This window comes from Vulpes lagopus, chromosome 4 (assembly GCF_018345385.1).
Source record: "Vulpes lagopus strain Blue_001 chromosome 4, ASM1834538v1, whole genome shotgun sequence".
NCBI classification, from domain to species: domain Eukaryota; kingdom Metazoa; phylum Chordata; class Mammalia; order Carnivora; family Canidae; genus Vulpes; species Vulpes lagopus.
The window spans coordinates 135,000,389-135,024,472 of NC_054827.1; the positions used below are offsets into that span (position 1 = coordinate 135,000,389).

Consider the following 24,084-nt stretch of genomic DNA (forward strand, 5'->3'; position numbering starts at 1 on the left):
TTACATCTGCAATTCTCCCCTCCGCCAAGTTGCAGTTGGAGCTGGAATTGTGTGGGTTCTCCCTTGCTCATCACACAGCTTTGTCAGCTCAGCCCTGAGATCATACCTCTTCTTAGCATCCTCAGTGCTGCTGTCCTAAGATCAAGATCTTCTATCTATCTCAGATCATTACCATAGTTTCGTTACTGGTTCCCAGCTTCTGGTCTTCTGTCATGACCAGTTCTGGTCCCCATCTCTGATCCATCTGACATGAGTTTGAGTTTTCCAAAATACAATTTCACTAGGCCTTTCCCCTTCTCAAAAAACGTTCCCATGATTCCCTGTTACAGAGTGAAGTTTAATTGTATGTATATATGTACGTATGTATTTAAATAACCTCTAAATAACCTTAAATAACCATGACCTTAGGACCAAGAGTCACATGCTCTACCGGCTGAGCCAGCCAGGAGCCCCCAGAATAAAGTTTAAAAAGCCAATGTGGCATCGGAGGTCATCCACAGTATATGTTGACTCTCCCTGATTCCCTGTTTGTGCTCACACAAACATTTTGCTTCACCTGAAATGTCTTTTTGACCTTTTCGATAGCTAAGTTTCTGTCCTTCAAGTCTCCTCCGCTGTCACCTCCTCCTGGCCATTCTTTCTGAATCCCAGTTCGAGTTAATTGCTCCTCGGGAAAGTATTCTCAGCACCTGCGTTTCACTTTTATTAACAACTTTTTTTTTTTTCTTTTTTGCTCTAATTGAGTTGTGTCTCCTTTAGATTCAGGGGTTGTGCATGACTAACGTTTAGATCATCCTAGGGCATAAAGCATGATGCCTTGGACAAAGCAAACCCACGGTATTTGTTGCGTCCTTGCCCCTAGGAAAGAAGATTACTTAAGTCTTAAGTTTGTTAAACAGCCAACTCCATGTATATGACATGCTTTTATGCAAACAATGACAATCCACTCCTCTGCGTGTTCTCCGAACTGAGAGAGAAGGTTTAACCTTCAACCTAAAGGATTTAGATTAGGATCCAAGAAGGAATTCCCAGCATGGAGAGTGGAATTAAGGACCATTTTCAAGGGGGGTAAATTCTCAGCAGAAATATGTCTCAGCCACACGAAGATGAAACCAGATAGATCATGTCTTCAATTTTTTTTTCTTACTGCCTTGATTTTAAGTTTCTCTGAGAATGATTGTTTGTGAAACTCGATACAGAGTTTCATCTGATTGTTTCCTAGTTATCATCACTTAAGCTCTTCATTGCTAACTTGTTTAAAATAATTTTTGCAAGTGTGTATATGTGTGTGTGTGTGTGAGGCGTGTGTGTGTGTGTGTGTGTGTGTGTGTGTGTGGATTCTCAGTTCCCAGAGGCAAGAAATGGGAAAAGGTGCCCATGGGAAGATTCCCCCTTGGTCCTGCCCTCTCACCGAGAGGGAGTTTATGAGTGGGATGACTCCTTGGTTATCATTCTTCCCATCTCAGCCCCAAGCCCCAGAAGGAAGCACTCTGTCCTTACACATAGAACTCATTTCCTGTCTGTTTTCCTGTGAAGACTGTGAAATCCTAGAAGGCACAAGCTACTTTACTAATCTTTGCATCTAGCAAAATTCATGACCAAATGACTACTTGCTGAATGAATCCATCAACAGTTGTGGTATACCTGAAAGCACTGGGAGTTTGCAAAGACCTCTAGTGCTCTCTAGAGCCTAGCCTGGTCCCTCATCTACAAGTTGGAAAACATTTTATAGGCCATTATGAGTAAGTGCCTACTGGATACTCAATGCTATATTTTATGTGCTTTGGAAAAGGTAACAAAAACCACATTGATAGTGTATTGAAATCCTGTTCAGCTATTCCCCCTGGATCTCTGTTTTTAGGTTTTTACATCTATAAATTTGGAATACTGAAAGTACCAACCCCATAAGGCTGTAGAGGAGATTAAATGGCTTAGTGCACCCCAAGCTCCAAAAAAGAGAGTCTGGTGTACAGTAAGCATGAACAATTACTATTATTATTATTACTGAAAATCTCTATACTTGCAAAAGTGAGGGAAGAAAAACTCCACACAAATCTAAGTAGTTTATCTTTTATTCATACAAACAATACATACACAAGACTGTACATCCTTTGAAGACTGCAATAATTTTCTAGTGTAACAACTCTGTAACAAAATTTAACTAAATGTAACATTTATGAAAATATAAATCTCTGATTGGGTAATTCTTCCCAACAATACAAAGTTTACATAAAAACATTCAATATGAGCTATCAGTTGCAAACAAGTTAGGAAAAATCATTCAAGTCACTTGTTAAACTCTATGGGCTGTTACATAGAATATTCACACACTACATTTAATCCATCTAGGCATTTAATTCTTAGAAATGTGCGGCGTGGGGGTCCAAGTGATAACGACAGGAATAGGAATGTGTCACATCAGAAGAGCTAAAAAGAAAAAGAAAAAAAAAAAAAGCATTGACTCATACAATCAGCTCTGATCTCTACGTGGGCTGAGGCTTCTCTGGGCTACCCCCTTTCTGGCTGGTAGCTACATTAGGAGGAACATACTGAAAAAAAAGTCCTCCTCCACGGAGGGAGGTCTTTGTCTGAATCCCATCTCTGTATGCTTACACGTCAAAGTGCTTTCCAAAGTGACATGCAATGAGCTCGGATTCCCTTTGGATTAGATCGCTCGGCTTCTCCCATTAGCAAAAACAATCAAGATGTCACTGTCTTTTTTTTTTCCCCTCCCCTTGCCCCCCAACATCCCTAGAAGGGCTATGGCAAAAGCTATCACTACCTTGGTTTTGCAGTTTCCAAAAAACAATCCAGTGGGGAGGCTAACGATCGGCCTGCGGATACGCGATGAGTGGGTGGTGGAGCTGGGCTGAGAGCACACGTCAGTTCCTCGGTCGTTATTCTGCTGCCACAAGTCACTACTGTCACTTGGAAACCGAACCAAAGCAAACCCAAACCACCGCTACGGACAGATACCTTTTGAAAAGTCATCCAAGGCCATGCCATGTGGAGGATATGAAAGGGAGAAAATCATTTCCCCCTTTTGGGATGTGACATTTTCTTTTCAATAGGTGAAGTGGCCCTTAAAAAGTATTTCGTGCCATTTCACAGCTTCTGCTTGGAAACGGCCGAGACTATAAAAGGCTCCAAAGAGCCCTCCAGCAGAAAGGGTGACGGAGGAAGAAGCATACATACGGTGTGGGGAAGTAAGAAAGTGATTACAAACAGGGACAATAAAGAACCTTTGGACACCCTTAAGATTTATGGAGTATTTTAGCACAAAGACAGGCATATTCAGTTTGTCCCCGAGTATTTGGTCATCTGTCTGCATTTTACATAGGAAAGAAGAGGAGTGAGAGTAAGGCAAATGTCTCCAGTATTTCATAGATGGTGTGTCAAGAAAGCTTTCTTTCTCTCAAGATTTACCGCAGGGATTTAGGAAAAAATGTATGCTCCCATACAACGGACTGAATAGCCCAGACGCTCGTTAGTACGATGATGGAAATGAACAGATGTCTTGACCAAATCTGTAATGCCCTTTCTGTAATTCCGCTCTACGCCCAGCACAGATAGGCATTTTGAAAAGACATGAAACGATTGTGGCTTCTTATCGAATGTGTTCTTTCGCAGCCCAGGAAGTTGGTTAAAAATCCCATGTTCCGTTATACAGAGACCCTTTGCATGCAACTGTCCCAACTGTATTGCAACGAAAGCTGACTGCGTGCTCAGTAGCCCTAGGAGAGGGGCACTTCGGTTTCATGCCCGGTCCAGTTCGTGGCCTCACCTTCCACGTCCTTTCTCCTGGGAAACTGGGGGTACACGGGGGCATTTTTGTTACGTGGTTTTGCACCTTTTGACCTTCCATCTGCAGACTGGGTTTACACAGTTATCAGGATTGTAAAATGTAAGGAGAGATTAAGGCTGTGTTTACGTACGGCCACATGATCATCGGAGGTCAAACAGCTCTGTGTGTTCACAATTTCAAACGATTTCTGTAGCGCTAATTCCAGCCCAAGGGGTCTGCATATAGTCGTAGCCTCTGTCACCTGAACGAGTTACGCTGCTGCCTCCCGCACAGCTAATTTAGGAAAGATCCTCTAGCTTCCAGTTGACGTAGCCAGTTAAACACCATTTTCAGAGACTCTCTGCCAAGGCGTCATTCGTGGATTAACTTTGATGGAAAGAGCAAACTCCGAACCAATTTCACATTTCTGTATTTTCGACCAGCATGGTAACAGTGGAACTCCAGCATCTTTCCCGTCTTTTAAGAAATGAGGACTTTATCATTTGGGACTCAAAAGATACTTTCTTTTTTTTTTTTTCCTCTTGTACGTGTATCGTGCATGTCCACTGAACAGGAAGAAAGTTTCTTCAGTTGTCAGGGGTGTAGCTATGGCCCCTGGATTCCAGGGCAGAGCACACCCGGTCATAGCAGGGATTGTGTTTCTTGGACGGTGTCGCCTCATTGGGCTCAGTGGAGTCACTCACCGTGATGGGACTGTCTCTTGCAAAGACCTCGGTCGACTCCCTCCATAAGCAATCCACAGACATTTTAAAACAGTAACTACTACACTTTGGCCTGGATGCCTGTGTCGCGTTGTTGAAAATTTGTCTGCTGTTTGAAGTGGCAATTTTAATTTTCAGCGCAGCATCTACGCGGTCTACCACCGTGTATATCCCTATACTCCCGTCGTCAAAACCCACTATGATGTTCAGGTGCCTCTGTGAGAGGGCGAGAAAAGTTGGTGTTTTGTACAGGGAGCAAGCACCGATATTTTTGCCATCAGCCAGTCTCATGACAATTAAACTGGATATTGCACCGTTTTCGTCCTCTTCCTCCCCATTTCGGAAACAAATGTACACCAGGTAGCGACCATCTCGAGACAGCCTCTGCCTCCAGATGACCCCGGAGGCGTGAACCACCCGTAGTTTACCGCTGTGTAAATCCAGCACGTTGATATTTTCATCTCCCCTGGATATAATGCCTAGCTTTCCATTGGGAGAAATTTCGAAATCCTCCAGATTTTTCAAGAAGTTGTTTGGAAGTTGCACCCGGCGACAGATGACTTCATCGGTCAGACTCCAGATATTCACCGTCTCGGCTGATGTGATAAACACAATGATGTCAGGACAGTCAGGGATCAATTTAAAATTTACGATGGTGGTGCCATCTTCACAGCAAAATTTCTTGGTGATGCTTCCTGTCCAGAGACTGACTGCCAGCACTTTGCTTTTGGTCATTCCCACCACGAAGGTATTTGCTGAGGTTATAAAGGCATTCTGCAGGGTGGTCAGGATGTTGCAGACCCTGTGGCCTGTGGCCAGCCTCCAAACCCTGGAGGCATTCTCCTCGCAGAGGGAGACCACAAACTGGTCGTTGTGCGTAATGAGCAGCTGAGATATTCTCTGCCCGTTGATTCGGAAGAGGTTCTCGCCACTGCTGGTGTGCCAGACATACTGGCTGCTTTTGTCATCTGATGTCACCATGACATCTCCAGAGGACGTCAGCACGCAGTGCTCGACTATTCCTTCATGCTTAAAGACTGCCTCAAGGAACCCGCTGCTGAAGTTCCACTTGTGGACACAATCCGAGCCATCGAGGGAATAAATGATTTCCCCTCTACCGGGTAACACCAGACTTTGGATGGGTTTCCCAGTCTTATCTATGTTGGACATGGCTGTGATTATATCTATATCCCAGATGGAAAGAACACCACTGGTTGACAAAGATAGCAGCATATTGTGGTGACTGGACTTCACGAGCTTGACTATGGTACCTGAGATCTCCTGTAAGCTCGCCATGCATTGTCCTGTGTCCCGCCTCCAAAAAAACACAGCTGAGGTATTTTCCATGGTGGCGATGATGCAGTCACCGTTCTTGGACAGCACGGCAGAGATGAAGCGTTCGTTGTGCTTGGCTCTGAACTTCTCCGCCACCTTCCACATGCCGGTATCTAGGAGCTCAATGCTGAGGGCCTTACAGATCAGAATCGCGTGTTGGTCCTCCGACAGTTCAATGCTGACCACCTCGCTGTCCTCTCTTCGGCAGTCAAAGTCATCGGTCAGCTGCGGGTTGGAAATGTCCTCGGTATTCCAAACAGAAAGGCTCCCCTCACTGTCTACCATGACCATTTCTTGAGCCGTGTCCAAGATTAGAAGGAACTTCACAAAGCCCCCCGAAAATTCAGAGGTCACCGTACATAACTTTTCCCCACTCCCTAAATGAAATATGGTGGTGGTGTTCAGGTACTGTCCGCAGAAGGCATACATGCCGTCCAGAGAGCACTGGACACAGGTCACTTCGTACCAGCAGTGGAACTGGTAAAGAGGCCAGCCGTAGAGCAGATCGATGACAGTGACGTCTTTGCTGGCTTCGAGCCACGCGAGGGCATGGTTGGCGGACAGTGTGAATCCGTTGATGTAGGTGGAGCCGCTTCCGTGCTTGGTCCCTTTGATCTCCACTTCAGACAGAAGACAAGAATTGACGTTGTCGTAGATCAGCAAGGTGTTATTGGTCGTAGCCACCACGAGGTACTTCTCGTCGCTGGTGAGCTTCATGCCCAGGATGACGGACTGGGCCGTGGTGATCTGCCTGAGGAGTTGACGGCTTTCCACGTCCCACGTGCTGATGGAGCCGTTTTCTAGAGCTGTGAGGACGGTACTGGGGTTACAGGTAGGCAGGATCTCGGTGACGTGCAGGTGGCTCGAGGACAGAGGGAGGCGCTCCGGGCTGTAGGTCACGTCCATGGATGAATGCAATGGCACGATGGAGCAGTATTTGGGCCCGTCTTTGTCACATTCCAAAAGGAGGTGTCTGAGTTTGGGCAGGGAACTCACGACAGGCAGCAGTCGCTGCTGAAGCTCTGCTGAAAGGGAGCCGGGAAACGCCGTGACCTTGTTTTTGATGCCACGGAGCGTGCTGGCCAGGAACTTCAGCTCCTTCTCTTGCGAGTAGTTGTAAGCCAGCTCGATGTCGGAGAGCACTTTGTCGAACTGGCCGATTTTGATCATGGTGTAAAGCCAGCTGAAGTTCATGATGATCCCATAAAGCAGGTCATCCGTTTTTCCACACCTCGTCAGGTGGTGTAGGAGCTCAGACATTTTGCGATGATTGACGAAAAAGATGTCAGGCTCCAGTGGATTACACTGGAAAACCCAGGGCTGGTCTGGAGCCTGCCGGTCAAAGGAGGCCTGTTCCATGAAGTGCTTCTCTTCCTCAAGCAAGCTTCTGCTCTCCAAGTCAAGGCAGCCATTCAAGTACGGGTCTTCGAGGCAGAAAGCTTTCCTCCTGCCCCCTGACCACACTCCCAGAAAGTAATCTGCCAGGATGGTGTGCATTGCACGCAGGTCACCGTCGTCCTGCAGATACAACTTCTGAGCTATGAGCTGCAGGTGTCTATTGGCCCAGACCAGGAGCGTGACGTTCTTCACGTGTCTTTCTATTAAGTATCCGCTGAGACCCTCCTTGAGCCTCGCGATGTACAGATAAGGTACTCGCAGGGGATTGCTGGGCCGAGCGTTCTCATTGAGCTCATTCATAACACTGTTGTCTAGGGCCAACACGTCCTCCAGCTCCATTTCGCTCAAACCCATTTTGGCCATGGTGATGTACCCGAGAGCCCTGGAGACCAGTTTCTGACCACACTTCTTCTCCAGGGACCAAAATAGCTGCTCTATGCTTTCGTGAACCGTGACACAGAGGGAGGATTCATCGACGTCTTTGTGAGATCTCCAGTGTCTCACCTCCCTGAAGGTCAGGTTCACAAACATGGGCAGCGTGCACTTGGAGAATGCGTTGTTCACGTAAATCTGCTGGCCCGACGTGACCTTCCTTTTGACCCGCAGCAGCTGGTGTTTGAGGACCTGGCTGCACATTTTCCTGTCCCGGGGAATCAGCTCGATGTAGTTGGCTTCTTCATGGATAAGGCACCTCAGTTTCTGCAGGATCCCGTGTCTGTTGGGCAGTGTGGACAGGACTATTCGTACGAAGCGGGGAAGGTGAGCGGGGAGCCACCAAAGCTTCCTGGCCTCGTCACTCTCTGAGAGCTGTTCTAGGGCATCAAATATTATTACTAGAGGTCTCTGCAACGAAGACTCATTCAAAAGGTTTATAAATAAGTCACGGAGGTCATGGATCTTCTTAGGGTAGCTTTGAACCAGACACCGATAGTTGACTGCCAATTGTTCACAAACGCTTAGAAGGAGAGTCTTGAGGTCAGTGCTCATGTCTGTGGTTCCTAGAAATCTCACGACGACCACTGGGTCAGATTCGGGTCCTGTGTCTTCCTGTAGCCAGCCGTAAGCCTAAAACATAAAGGTAGTGTTTAGAATGGTAATACATATTCACGTGGTTGCGTACAACAGCATCTCCTCTCTCCAGAGGTCAGGCTCCTGGTATCCTTGACCATCCAAGAAGTGGCCTAGAACCAGGAAATGGGAAAACCTGAGAAGATCAAAGAGCTGTCACAAAGCTCATGCACTAAAATCTATAGGGGAGACCCTCAGGATCACTCTACTCCAGGTAATAAAATGGTGACAATAACATTATTCAATCCCAAGGCTTAGCTTGTTATATTCCAAAAGTTACAAAGGATTTCACAAATGGTAAATCTGCAGACCCAGTATGGTCAGTTTTTCGTCAGTGTATTCTGTTTCCTGGCATGGTTGTTGGCACACAGTAGATGCTTAGTGAGTATTTAATGAATAGATTAAATAGTGATTTACATATTCTATTGGGTCAAATATCTTCACTAATTGAAATCACACAAGGCTGATCAAATTCCTAGTTAATTAGAATGTGATAAAAATAGTACTAAAATACTGACTATAATCCTTAATGATTCAGAGGCATTTTATTATATTGTGGTGCTATAGGGTCATCTCTATGATTATTTATCATTGTCATAAAAATCTATATAATGTTGGCTAAAGTTTTTGTTAAGCTTTGCATTTTTAACAGACAGCTCACTATTTATATTTATAAATAGTTATCAGTCCTCACATTATCTCTCTGTAGGGCAGGTAGGATGATGTATCATTTAACAGAAGAGGAAACCAGCCCAGGCTGGATAAATGACTTGCTCAGAGTTAAGCAATTACCAAGAGACAAAGCTGGAGGTTTTTTTTTTGTTTTTTCAAATTGTAGAGGTAAGGAGATAACATATGTGAGTGGGCTGCTAAATTTAGTACTTCTCTGGCCACAAAGGCAAGGGCAAGAAGGGATATGATCAAAATATAAAAAATGTCCCAAAGTCTATTTTTAGGGAGATGATGTCTTTCAGTAATCCTTGGAATTCACCAAGGATACTGCTTAGGAGGGGACGTATTTTATACATGAGGAAGTAAGTTTATGAAACTTGGTTCCTCAAGATGTGGTTCAGGTTAAGATCTGAGTAAATTTAGAAAAAAAAAAGTATGTATGTCAGTTTCAGAATGAACTATTAAGGAAAATAAGCAATTTGCTGTTTAGCCCCAACCTCTGAAGTCCATATGGAGGAAGATAATCCTGCCATCCTTCTATGACTGTCCTTCAGTGGCAAATCAGAAACAGAACACAATATTTTGTCCCTATGTGGGTTGCTTATGATGATTATATGTACTGTCCGCTCTCCTCCTAGTCACACATTCTTGAACGTGTAGAGAGCGATCCTCTGATCATGAGCTCATGTCCATGGAAATGCTGGGCACACAGGAGGCAACCTAGAGATAAACACGAGATATCTATCTGTACCCTCACAAGGAGCATAAAGTCACAAAGAGAGTGAAGATTGTCATTGGCAGGACAGACATCCCCCCAGGAGAGAAGTGAGTGGAGCAGAGGCAGGGGACCTAGAAACACGTGAGGCTTCTTGTGGGACCAGAGTCCTGGACTGTGAATAGACACACTCTGGTATTTGGACAAAATATCCAGAAGAGTGAGAGCCCAGAAAACCATTTCTCAACTTGATGAACTCGACTGTCACCACACTGCCCCGCAGGGACCGTTTATCTGAACAGGCATATCAGCACATTCCACACAATTCTTTACCTCCTGTGCCATGGCCCGGGGAGGTGCATCACATGCACATTGAATATAGTCAAGTCCAACAACATTTGCCCCTCCAATGACTTTACCCTTCCCTCTTCTGGAGGGAAAAAGCCCTAGAGTGAATGTGAAATGGTGTGTATGGCTGTTTTCTCATGAGATTTCAGCTCCCATGTGCTCCTTATACTGTTGTTGTCTCATTTACTTGGAACAATTCTAAAGTTTGAAGAGTCACATACAATTTAGTGTTCAAACACACACACACATCATTTATTTTGATGCAATATGGCTACTAAATGTAAGCCTGCCACTGCATTTGGCATTCAGTTCAAAGAGAACCATGTCATTTAACATGAGAAGGAAAAACCAAGGGCACCTGGGTGGCTCAGTTGGTTAGACGTTGGACTCTTGGTTTCAGCTCAGGTCAGGATCTCAGGGTTGTGGCCTCGAGCCCTGCATCAGGCTCCACACTCAGTGTGAGTCTGCTTCAGATTCTTTCTCCCTCCCCCTCTACCCCTCCTTGCTCTGTCTCCCTCTCTCTACTTCTCTTGCTCTCAAATAAATAAAAATCATGAAGAAGAAGAAGAAGAAGAAGAAGAAGAAGAAGAAGAAGAAGAAGAAGAAGAAGAAGAAGAAGAAGAAGAAAGAAGAAGAAAGAAGAAAGAAGAAGAAGAAGAAGAAGAAGAAGAAGAAGAAGAAGAAGAAGAAGAAGAAGAAGAAGAAAGAAAAACCAGCAGCTGGGCTTGGCATATTAAGAAATGGTAAATTAACTTTCCTAAGGACTTTTATTTAAGTAAGTTTATACACCAGAATTTGTCTGTGAGCTTACTTTGGAAACTAATCCCCAGAAAAGGTACACCACCACGGTCCCTGTTCCTGTCCTCAGGATGGCCTGAGATTGTGTAGCACATGACAGATGGCGAGAGCATTTGTGATGTTAATGAGAGCTCTGTGTTTGAGAGAGAAACCACAGGAAGAACAATATAGAGATTCTGAGGTAATACCAGGAAAATATAAACCATCAGACATGGATATCAGGTGCAAAGGGAGGTTAAAATGGAACTAGCTTAGTCCAGTTTGGACTGACATGCCAAGGCAATAGACCCCACATTCCAGAGTGAGGTTCCAGACCATCGTGCAAGATTTGTGAGGGAGTTGTGAAAACCAGTTTTGCTACCTTTAATGGACCACCCACCTCCAGCCTAAAAAGGAGTTTGAAGAGGCCAAGAAAAACATCGGAGGTTAGGGTGCTGTGGGTCAGATCTCTTACCGCCCACTCCCAAGGGTGAGGGCTGAGAGGTTTCCTCACTAATTACCTCGGGAAAAGGGCTGCGATGGACCACCTGCAGGCTGCACCCTAGAGCTGGGGACGCAGATGTCATCAGATACCTGAGAGATCTGGAGGCTGACCAACAAGGCTGGCCAGCTGCTTGGATGGAGGAGTGATGGAGAGCTGCTGTATTGCAAGTGGAGTTTCCCAGGGCAAGTAGTTCCTGAGTGCTTCCCACGTGTCAGATGTGGGCCACTGGGAAGACTGGGCTGACAGTGGTTTTTCCTGGTTCTGTTTTCCCTAGGGCCTGTCTGGGGGAGCTTGCTGGACTCTGGATCTCGGCAGATCTCGGTGGTACTAGAAGTGTGTGGCTGGGTGTTGAGGAGCCGTGGAAATGACCAGCTGGAAACAAAAATGCATCCCCCTGGGTTTAGGGAACTCTAGGTTATAGATGCTCAGCGAGGACAGGGCAGGGGATGCAGGAGGGAAAGGATGTCTAGGAATCCAAAGGAAGGCCTCAGAAGAACTAGGAGGCAGGTCTTTTTTTTTTTTTAATTTTATTTAAATTCAACTTGCCAACATAGAGCACATCATTATTTTCTCATGTAGTTTTCAATAATTTGTCAGTTTTTAGGAGGCAGCTTTAGACATCTGCCAAGACGAGAGAGTGTGGAGTCCAGTTTTCAGAACAGTATGGGTCACGTAAGAACTTTCTGGCCACCTTACCCTTCCTCCTTCCCCGAAGCCACAATCCTACAGGAGTCACAGCCCTCTAGGGGCCATGTGCTTGGGGTCAGGGATGGAGGGTCAGAGGTACTAAGCGATGAAAGAAGGAGAAGACGACCACATCCCCACTTCCATGGCAGCTGCCTTGCTTACTGTGTGCCTCAGCTGCGGGAGAGAATTATAAACTCAAGTTTTAATTATCACCTCAGAGTGGACATATTTAATTGCTGAACTGAGAATGACTTAGTGTCCAGAGCTGATAGGAGGGCTGGTCTTTGCTGAGAGGGATGAGAAGAGCTGTGAGATGTGCCCTAGTTTCCATCCAGTGGGAACCGGCCCCACCACAAGAGTTTGACCGATAAGAGGAAAAAAATCAAGCTGTTCTCTAACCTCACCCCACATGCCTTATTCTTTCAGTATAACCATTATACCAGCATATGAGAGACACCGGAGTGTCCATTCCAAAAAGACTGATTATAATTCAGATAGAAAACATAGAAAATGGAAATGGATTTTGACCAATTTATCTTTTTCCCCAAAGGAGAAGATTTGTACAAATAAGCATTATTTGCAAGATTGGGCTCTTACCTTCTTGGCTACTTCAGCTAGCAGGAGGGTCTTCCCAGCGCATGGCCCACCGTATACGACGAGAGGGTTGATGTGTCCGGCTTTGTTTGGCAGCACGTATTTATGCACTATGTTGAGAGACTCACATTTGTACTCGTAGAAGGAGGCGTACGTCTTACATAATGAGGAATGCTGAAGGATTTCATCATAGAGCGTGTCGGTTTCGGTGTCAAAATTCTGTTGTACGGTTGCCTGAATGATATCAATCATGTCCTCATAGAATTGTTTACCAAGTCCTTCTATGTAATGGTTTTCTATTTCTTGGGAATAGCCCAGTTTCATGTCACAATGAGTAACAGATGTGTACACTCTCAGATTAGATGACGCGACAATAGTAGGAATAAATTCATCCCTGAGTTTTATCAGCTTCTCTTGGGCTTCTACATCCCGCATAATCCTTGGTTCTGTTCCGGTGATATCCATGTATTTTCCCATCTCTGGGATTTTCACAAAACGCTCAATGTTAGCAATTTTCCGGATGTAGCAGACACATTTCTTTAGGAATGCTGGGGTTTGCTTTCCCAGAGCAAAGTCAAACTCATCCTCTATCGCTGAAAGAAAATATGGCAGGGGGTTTACCGTCTAGAACGAAGAAGCATCGGGCCCATACACCCACCCCCCAACTTATCTCTCAAGTCACCAGTGGGAGATTATTTTGCTTGCAGCAGGTAGTGGAGTCCTCTATAGATTAATTTCTTAATTCCTTAATTTCCTGTCTTTTCCTAAATAGCCAGGAACCCTAGCTTTTAATTAAAACCATAGGTTTTAATTAAAATTATTTAATTTCCTCCCCAGTCCAAGGGAGAGCTTGAATATAAGCATAAGAGAGAAAGCATATTGGGTTTGTAGTTGATTCTTTTAAATTCCTGTTTAATTTCTCTCTCAGACTTAACGGGTTCTAATAGCGAGGAGCAGGGACCACCTGGGGTCAGGGAAGAACTAGGAAGAGGCCAAATGACAGATCTCGTTGGCTTCTTCCTTTTCACTCTTTCTTTTATAATGAGGCTTCACCATTTTGTTTGAGGTGCATTGTATCCCAGCCAGATATGGTAAATAGTAACATAAAAGCATGTTTAACATAGAATCATGTCCTGATGAGTGATCATTCTGAATATCCATATCATTGTTAGATTCCATTATATTTACCAGAGCAGGTACAGAAAAAATGACTTAGTATATAAATTTATTTCTTCAAAGACAAACAGGGTTATACACACATTTGCTCACACACAAGTACATATACATCACAAGTCACCGAGGCCCCATAAGAACATTTAAAACTGGAGCGTCAGTAACAAAAACATCACTTGGGCATGACTTCAGGGAGGAAAAAGAAAAAGGAATAAAATAAACCAATGGCAATGAATTTTAAGGCAAGGAGTCTTTTAAAACTCATTGCCTCCCCTTATTTCATCCTCTTTCCTTCATCCAGTTGGTCTTAGTTGAGTGTCCACTCTGTTCCAGGCACACCGCTAGCTACTCAGGGTACAGTAATGAGGGAAAACAGACAATAGCGAAAGGAAAAGCCACTATGGCACTTACTGTCCAGTGGAGGATGGCAGGCGTGAATCACAGGGTCCCACAAATAATTGTATTATTGTTTTTAGTCCCGTGAAGGAGAATAGCATGGTGCAAGGAAAGCAAACAATCAAGAGGGCTACCCCACTTGGAGAGGTCAGGGAAGGGGACTACTTAAGGAGGGGACTACGAAGTAGCCATCTGATGGAAGAATTGGTGGGGGGGTGTTGGGTGGACCTTGAATGAACAGGGCTGGGCTGGCCAGGAACTGAACACATTTCATCGTGCTGGCAACAACTCCAGCATCAAACAAAACCAAGAACATACATGCATTCTCTACAGCAACTAGTAAGGAAGGTGGGGATTGTATTTTTAAGCGGTGCCTTTTGTAGAACTCTCATGAAAATAGTTTTTTCAGTAATGATAGCAAGCAATCAAAAGCAATGACTCAAGTGAAAAAGATGATACGGTTATAACCACCAATGTGGTGTGAGCTGTGCCATGGTCATCAGTCCATTTTACAAAGAGTTTTGACCAGGCAAGTTGGTTAAGGAAGCCAGTCAAAGGTGCCTACACAACACATATCTGCTCTTCTTACGAGAGTAAGAACTTGTTGTAGATGAGGGAAGACGTAAGAAATCCACAGAAAGCAGCCTTTGGATCGTCTCTTTTCCAGCCATCTGTGTAACATGCTGGGAGACCCCCTGGATGGAGCCGGTGCTACCTTCTGTGGATCATGAGAAAGGAAGTGTCGGCCTGTACTATGTATACCTAATGGATAATAACCAGAGATATGCGCCATCACCTCTAACTCCCGGAAAACAAATCAGATGACACCGTATCACCTCATGGAAAGAACACGTCAATCAGGAGTGTTGATTATAAACGTGTTGTACGAAGAGATAGAGACAAATCAAGTTGGTAGAACCCACATAAGCTCAGCTCAGGGGGAAAAAAAGAGGCTGTAGAGAAGAATGTCTGTTTGCTGGTATACACGTAATTAAATATACCTGAATAAATGAGTCATGTGAGACAAAGTCAACTCTATAGAGTTATTTCTGGAAGTTATTTCAAGTACATCCTCATGATTTGGGGGGATTTTTATTGATAATTTCTGATATTTGTCTATGTTGTAAACATACCCTTCCTTACTAAAATACCATATTTGTTTTCTGTCTTTGCAATTTTCTAAATATCCTAAAGTTTAGCCAGTATCCGATGAAGATAACATTAGGAAAGTCCCAGCCTTGGCAACTATATCATCCATGAGACTTAAATTCCCAAAACAACTATCCCTGAGAGTATTCAGCTTTAACGTTCACAGCTGGGTACGATTTTGGGGTCTGAATGATTTCTTTTCCTCTCCTGTTATTTGTAAAGGAAAAGCAGAAGTGCAAAAAATTCAGGGCACCTGGATGACTCACTTGATTAAGCATCTGACTCCTGATTTTGGCTCAGGTCATGATCTCAGAGTTGTGGGATCCAGCCCCACGTCAAGCTCCACACTCAGTGTGGAGTCAGCTTGAAATTCTCTCTCTCCCTCTCCTTCTGTCCCCCCTCCCCGCTCATGCATGTGCATGTGTGCTTTCTCTCAATAAATAGATACATAAATAAAATCTTTAAAAAAATGTAAAAAATTACATTCAGATATACTTTTTGTCTTTCTAGACTCTACCTAATATTCTTATTTCAACATCTCTGAAAAATATTGAAGTAATATGGATATAGTAATCCATTTCAAAGAACTGGCACTTCTCTAGCCATTTTTATTAGGGGGACATGGCCTTAAAATGAGTTTGAAATGTACAATCAATAAAATTGTTATGGGCATGTGTATCTTTAAGAGATGTCCCCCAATCAGAGAACAGTCCACTTGCAGTAAATAGTTCATACTATACAGTATTAAATTATTAATCTTCATAGAGCTGGCCTCATGGAAAGAGTTTTTTAGTATAGAGAAAATTAGGAGAAAGTGTTTGCCAATGAGATACTTGAATATTGGACCTGTATGATTCTAAGTAAGAGGGTGCCCTCCTCAAACTGGGATCTCTTCCATTATGAATAGGAAATTTTTTGCTCTGGGTATTTTCTTCAAATACAGCACGTTTTTGAGGCCAGGTTGGTTTTTGTTCCTGATAAAGATGAAAAACCCGAGTCTCAAAATTGGATAAAAAAAGATCTCAAAGGAACAAGCATATTTGTTATATTCTAAAGATAGTACTTATTCTTGTCAATTTTAATATTTTTGGGGAGACCTAAAATAAGACCCGATTTTTGATAGTTTCTCGAGAATAAATTTGTAAAAATTATTTACAGCTGCCCTGAGCTTGAAGTCCACATAGTATAAAAGGAGAATGCCATCAAGTGCCTTTACAGTTTTCACTTTGTCCTGCCATTCACAAAGTCAGTATGAAAACTCCACTGCTATTGCTTTTTCCTCAATAATTTGTCACTATCAATTTTTAGGATTTTATTTATTTATTTTAGAGAGTTGGGGGAGGGGCCAAGGGAGAGGGGGAGAGAATCTTAAGCAGACTCCCTGGGGAGCACAGAGCCTCACTCCAGGCTTGATCTCACCACTGAAGATCGATCATAATCTGGGCTGAAATCAGGAGTCAGGTGTTTAACCCACTGAGCCACCCAAGTGCCCCCTTCATTATCAATTTTTAAAATAAATGTTATATATCTGCTTCCTTTTACCCAGTAGTGTTTGTCCTCTGGAAACTATGACTGACCTACTCCTTCAGCTTTTTTGTGCATCCTTCAAAAATAAAACATTTCTATGGCTGAGAAAGGCTAACAACCGAATCCCTGCTTCGTGGATTTTTATTTGAAGGTTAAATTAGATCCTGCCCCTCCCTTACCTCTTCATCTCTCAGCCTCCAGTGACTTCCCAGCTGACCCAGAATAAAACATAAGGTTCTAATTATGGCTTCATCTCTCCCTCTCCAGGCGGGCTACCTTTACCTTCTTCCTCCTCTGGGGACTTACTAAGCGCATTCCTGTCTCAGGGATCTTGAACCTGGCAGCCCATCCTCAGAATTCCCTACCTTAGATATGGTACAGCTGGCTCTGACTCTTTGTCATGCAGCTCAGAGTCTTGTCCTTACTGCCTGCTCCGTCTACCTGTAGACCCCCACATCCTTCATCAGCCCCTACTATTGTGTCTTGCTTATTCACATTGCATATTGCTTGGCCTTCCTGAAGGAATCTTGTTCATTTTTTAAAATATTTATTATTATTGTTATTATTTTTAGATTTTATTTACTTAATTAATGTATTCATTCATTCATTTAGTCATTCACAGAGAGAGAGACAGAGACATAGGCAGAGGGAGAAGCAGGCTCTCTATGGGAGTCGATTTCAGGACTTCAGGATCATGACCTGAGCTGAAGGAAGATGCTCAACCACTGAGCCACCCGGGTGCCTCCCTACCCCCATTCATTTATTTGATTGCTTGCCTATCATTTCGTTTCCCCCACTAAAAAATAAGTTTGGAGAGAGAGAGAGAGAGAGAGAGAGAGAGAGAGAGACCTTGCCTGGTGTGTTGTTGGATCCTTGGTGCCTGGCTCATAGCAGGCACTCAGCAAATGTTTACTGAGTGAGCAAGTGAATGGATGCATGAACAGAATGAATGAATGAACTGAGAACATTGGCAGAATCTGGTCTGATATATGCAGCCTCTTCTGACTTCTCTTAAAAATCACATGTTCTGGAGAAGTCCTCCAATTAAGTAAAAGCTTATCAATTGGTTAAAAGAAAAGAACACTTGTCTCTGGAGGAGAAGGAAACATTTAGTAAAACTAAATTTCATTGGGCAGTAAATGAAATGAAATTTGTAGACCCATAAAAGGGAAGCTATGGATGCATCTATTACTTGTTTGTTCCTTAGTTTACTGAGGATGTGTAAAAATTACCTGAGAACAGGTACCTCTTAGCTTGGCTATATTTCATTTTCCCCTTTTCATGTAACAGTTTTACAGCAGCCTTAAATATCTTTTTGATCTCATCTGATATCTCTTGCCAGGTCTTCTCATTGTCAGCTTTGGCAGAAGGCTGCATCTATGAAAACATAAAAGTGAGATGTTAGTCTTAAAATCATCAAAGAAAAAAAAATCAATATTTAAGCACAAGAAAAACTATTATTTGGAGGTCTATTGTGTGCCAATGTCTACTATGAAGGTGCTTAATAGGCCATATCTCGTTTGATCCCCCGAATAACCCTGAAAGTTAGACATTATCTCTATGTTATGTGTGAATTTTCCCAGATTACACAGAATTTGTCTATTGGGCTTTCTTAGACAATGTACTTATCGCTGTCTCTCTCTCTCTCTCTCTCTCTCTTTACATTTTTATTTTAGTTCCAGTTAGTTAACATGGTGTTATATTAGTTTCAGGTGTACAATATAGTGATTCAATACCTGTACAACACCTGGTGCTCCTCCTGGTGCAGAGCACTTAATCCCCATCCCCTATTTTACCCATCCCCTCCTTCCTGTCTTGTGGCCATCAGTTTGTTCTCTATAGTTAAGAGTCTGTTTCTTGGTTTCTCTCTCTCCTTCCCTCCTCTCTTCCCTCCTCTCTTTTTCCCTTTGCTTATTTGGTTTGTTTCCTAAATTCCACATATGATCAAAATCATATGATATTTGTCTTTCTCTGACTTATTTTGCTTAGTATAATCTCTAGCTCCATCCATGTCATTGCAAATGGCAAGATTTCATTCTTTTTTTAGGGTCGAATAAGATTCCGTTGGATATCTATACCACAGCTTCTTTATCCCTTCATCGGTTGATGGACACTTGGGCTACATTCATATCTTTGCAATTGTAAATAATGCTGCTATAAACATAGAGATGCAACTAGCTCTTTGAATTTGTGCTCTGTATTTTTGGGAATAAATACCCAGTAGTGTGATTGTGGGATCATAGAGTAGTTCTATTTTCAAGTTTTTAGGGAATCTCTATACTGTTTTCCAGAGTGGGTGCCCCAGTTTGCAATCCTACCAACCTTGCAAGAGGGTTCCCCTTTCTCCACATCCTCGCCAATGCCTGTTGTTTCTTGTGTTGTTGATTTTAGCCATTCCAACAGGTGGGAGGTGATGTGTCATTGTGGCTTTGATTTGCGTTTTCCTGATGATGCGTGATGTTGAGCAACTTCCCATGTGTCTGTTTGCCATCGGTATGTCTTCTTCTTCTTCTTTTTTTAAATCTTTTTTTTAAAAGATTTTATTTATTTATTCATGAAAGAGAGAGAGAGAGAGAGGCAGAGACACAGGCAGAGGGAGAAACAGGCTCCATGCAGGGAGCCCGACGTGGGACTCAATCCTGGGTCTCCAGGATCAGGCCCTGGACTGAAGGCGGCACCAAACCACTGAGCCACCTGGGCTGCCCCATTGGTATGTCTTCTTTGGAGAAATGTGTGTTCATGTCTCCTGCCCATTTTAAATTTGGATTATTTGATTTTTGGGCGTTGAATTTTATAAGTTCTTTATATATTTTGGGACCGGTGTCCTTTATTGGATAAGTCATTTGAAAATATCTTCTCCCATTCCATAGGTTGCCTTTTAATTTTGTTGATTGTTTTCTTCCCTGTGCAGAAGCTTTTTATTTTGATGTGGTCCTAGTAATTTATTTTTCCTTTTGTTTCCCTTAGTTCAGGAGGCATATTTAGAAAAGAGTTGCTATGACTGATGTAAAAGAGGTTACTACCTATTTTTTCTTTGAGGAATTTATGGTTTCAGGTGTCATATTTAGGTCTTTAATCAATTTTGAATTTATTTGTATGTATGGTATAAGAAAGTGAATTATTTCTTTTGCATGTTGCTGTCCAGTTTTCCCAACACCATTTGTGGAAGAGACTGTCCTTTTCCCTCTGGATATTCCTTCCTGCTTTGTGGAAGATCAATTGACCATATAGTTGTGGGTTTATACTTTGTTTTTTATTCTGTTCCATTGATCTATGGGTCTATTTTTGTGCCAGTACCATACTGTTTAGATCACGACAGATTTGTAATATAACTCGAAGTCCAGAATTATGATGCCTTCAGTTTGCTTTTCTTCTTCTTTAAAGAATTTATTTATTTATTCATGAGAGACAGAGAGAGAGAGAGAGAGAGAGAGAGAGGCAGAAACATAGGCAGAGGGAGAAGCAGGCCCCATGCAGGAAACCCAATGTGGGACTCGATCCCAGGAATCCGGGATCACACCCTGAGCCAAAGGCAAATGCTCAACTCCTGAGCCATCCAGGCACCCCTGCTTTTCTTTTTCAAGGTTGCTTTAGCTATTCAGGGTCATTTGTGGTTCTTTACAAATTTTAGGATTGTTTGTTCTAGTTCTGTGAAAAATTCTTTTGGTAGTTTGATAGAGATTGCATTAAATGTGTAGATTATTTTGGGCAGCATAGACATTTTAACAATATTTGTTAACCCATTAGCATGGAATGTCTTTCCATTTCTTTGTGTCATCAATTTATTTCAACAGTGCTTTATAGTTTTCAGAGTATAGTTCATTCTCCTCCTTGGTTAGATTTATTCCTAGGTATCTTATTATTTTTGAAGCAATTATAAATGGGATTATTTTCTTAATTTCTCTTTCTGCTGCTTCCATTATTGGTATATGGAAATGCAGCAGATATCTGTACACTGATTTTGTATAATGTGACTTTACTGAATTCATGTATCAGTTCTAGCAGTTTTTTTGGTTGAGTCTTTCTGGGTTTTCTATTTTTAGTATCATATCATCTGCAAATAATGAAAATTTTACTTCTTGGTAATTTACCTTTTATTTCTTTTTCTTGTCTGATTACTATGGCTAGGACTTCCAGTACTATGTTGAAAAAAAGTGGTGAAAGTGAACATCTTTGCTTTGTTCCTGACCTTAGGGGAGTATCTCAGTTTTTCCCCATAGAAGGCAATATTAATTGTGAGTTTTTCATTTGTGGCCTTTATTATGTTGAGGTATGTTCCCTCTCAATCTATTTTGTGGAGGGTTTTTTATCATGAATGGATGTTGTGCTTTGTCAAATGCTTTTTCTTAATCTATTGAAATGATCATATGGTTCTTAGCCTTTCTCTTATTAATGTGGTGTATCACATTGATTGATTTGTGAATATTGAACCATCTTTGTAACCCAGGAATAAATCCCACTTGATTATGGTGAGTGATTTTTTAAATGTATTGTTGAACTCAGTTTGCTAATATTTTATTGAGGGTTTTTGCATCTATGTTCATCAGGGATATTGGCTTGTAGTTCTCTCTTTTAGTGGTGTCTTTATCCAGTTTAGTATCAGGATAATGCCGGCCTCATAGAATGAGTTTGGAAGTTTCCTTTCTACTTCTATTTTTTGGAATAGTTTGAGGAGAATTAACTCTTCTATAAACGTTTGGTAGAGTTCTCCTGTGAACATCTGGTCCTGGACTTTTGTTTGTTGGGAGTTTTTTGATTACTGATTCATTCTTTCTTTCTTTCTTTCTTTCTTTCTTTCTTTCTTTCTTTCTTTCTTTCATTCTTTCAATTACATTTCTTTGCTGGTTATCAGTCTGTTCAAATTTTCTACTTCACCCTATTTCTGTTTTGAAAGTTTATATGTTTTTAGGAATTTATCCGTTTCTTCTAGGTTGTGCAATTTGTGAGCATATAGCTTTTCATAATATTCTTTTATAATTGTATTTCTGTGATGTTGGTTATTATTTCTCCTCTCTCATTTGTGATTTTATTTATTTAAATCCTTTCTCTTTTTTTTCTTGATAAGTCTGACTATAGGTTTATCAGTTTTACTGGTTTTTTTTCCCAAAGGACCAGGTCTTGGTTTCATTGATCTCTTCTATTGTGTGTGGGTATTCTTTTTATAGTTTCTATATCATTTATTTCTGCTCTAATCTATTACTTCTCTCTTTCTGCTGGTTTTAGTTTTGTTTTAAGTTTTGTTTGTTGTTCTTTCTCTAGCTCCTTTAAGTGTAAGGTTAGGTGTTTATTTGACATTTTTCTTGCTTCTTGAGGTAGGTTATATTGTTATAAAGTTCTCTCTTATGTACTTTTAAATTTTTTTTATTTTAAACATTTTATTTATTCATGAGAGACACAGAAAGAGAGTCAGAGACACGGGCAGAGGAAGAAGCAGGCTCCATGCAGGAAGCCCCATGTTGGACTTGATCCTGGTTCTCCAGGATCACACCCTGGTCCAAAGGCAGGTGCTAAACCGCTGAGCTACCCGGGCTGTCCTCTTTTGAACTTTTTAAAATTTCTTCTTTTATTTGCTGGTTGACCCATTCATTGTTTAGTAGCATGCTGTTTAATCTCCATGTACTTGTGGTCTTTCTAGATTTTTCTCCAGTGGTTGACTTCAAATTTCATAGCATTGTGGTCAGAAAAGTTGCAAGGTGTAACTTGATATTCTTGTATTTTTCGAGGTTTGTTTTATGGGCTAATATATGGTCTATTCTGGAGAATGTTCCAGGTGCATTTGAAAAGCATATGTCTTCTGCTCTTTTAGGGTGGAATGTACTGACTACATCTGTTAAATCCATCTGTTCTGGTGTGTCATTCAAAGCCATTGTTTCCTTGTTGATTTTTTGTTTAGATGATCTATCTATTGATGTTAAGTGGGGTGTTAAAGTCCCCTTGTATTATTGTATAATTATCTATTAGTTCCTTTATGTTTGTTATGAACTGTTTTATGTATTTGGGTGCTTCTATGTTGGGTGCATAAGTATTTACAATTGTTATATCTTCTTGTTGAATTGTCCTCTTTATCATTGTATAGTGACCTTCTTTTTCTTTTGTTACAGTCTTTGTTTTAAAGTCTATTTTTTCCCATATAAATATTGCTACTCCAGCTTTTACATACATTCGCATGATGGGTGTTTCTACATCCCCTCACTTTCAATCCAAAAGTGTCTTTAGATCTAAAATGAGTCTCGTGTAGGCAAGCATACAGATGGGTCGTGTTGTTTCATCCATTCTGTCATCCTCTGTCTTTTGATTGGAGCATGTACTCTATTTATATTCAAAGTAATTATTTATAAATATGTATTTATTACTATTTTATTATATACTTTGTCGTTTCTGAAGATTTTTTTCTGATCTTTTTTTGTTTTTTTTTCAGGTTTTGCTGATTTTCTTTAGTGATATATTTATATTCCTTTCTCTTTATTCTTTGCATATTTATTAGTGGTTTTTCACTTGTGTTACCATTAGGTTTGTATATAACCACATCTGCATGTGCAGTCTATATTAAATTGATGGTTATTTAAGTTTGAATCCATTCTTTTCACCTGTCATCCCCACATTTTAGGTATGTGTTATTTATTTATTATATTTTACATCTTTTTTTTTTTTTGGTGAATACCTTGGCTGATTTTTTTTTTTTTTACAGAAATATTCACTTTTGTTGCTTTTGTTTTTCCTACTTTTATACTGTCACTTTTGGTCTCTCCCTTCCACTCAAAGAGCTTCCTTTGATATTTCTTGCAGGGCTGGCTTAATAGTCATGAACTCCTTTAGTTTTTATTTGTCTGGAAAACTCTTTATCCTTTTATGTTTTTTGAATGATAGCCATGCTGGAAAGAGTATTCTTGGCTGAAGAGTTTTCCCATATAGCACTTTGAATATATCATGCTACTCTTTTCTGGCTTGCAAAGTTTCTGTTTGAAAAACCTTGTGCTAGCCTTATGGGTTTTGTCTTATAAGTTACTGACTTCTTTTGTCTTGCCGTTTTAAAATTTTTTTCTTTATCACTAGATTTTGCCAATTTAATTACAATATGTCTAGGTGTGGGTCTGCTTTTGTTGACTTTGATGGGAGTTCTCTGTGCTTCCTGGAGCTGGTTATCTGTTTCCCTGTCTAGGTGAGGGAAGTTTTCATCTACTGTTTCTTCAAATAAATTTTCTGTCCCCTTTTCTCTCTTCTTTTTCTGGTACTT

The 24,084-nt window shown here is 41.7% G+C and overlaps 1 protein-coding gene across 3 annotated transcripts in view; it reads right to left on the reverse strand.

Annotated features, from left to right (window-relative positions):
• Positions 1–2,056: 2,056 nt before the first annotated feature.
• The window catches only part of NWD2 (NACHT and WD repeat domain containing 2), a 174,787-nt gene continuing 152,759 nt past the window's right edge, over positions 2,057–24,084 (reverse strand). For all 3 annotated transcript variants that reach the window (XM_041752107.1, XM_041752108.1, XM_041752109.1), the window contains 3 exons: positions 18,083–18,227; positions 12,609–13,198; positions 2,057–8,304 (listed from right to left, as the gene is read on the reverse strand). In XM_041752107.1, the coding sequence (XP_041608041.1) occupies positions 4,372–8,304; positions 12,609–13,198; positions 18,083–18,227 (4,668 nt within the window). In that variant the 3' untranslated portion in view covers positions 2,057–4,371. The remainder of the gene's footprint in view (positions 8,305–12,608; positions 13,199–18,082; positions 18,228–24,084) is intronic.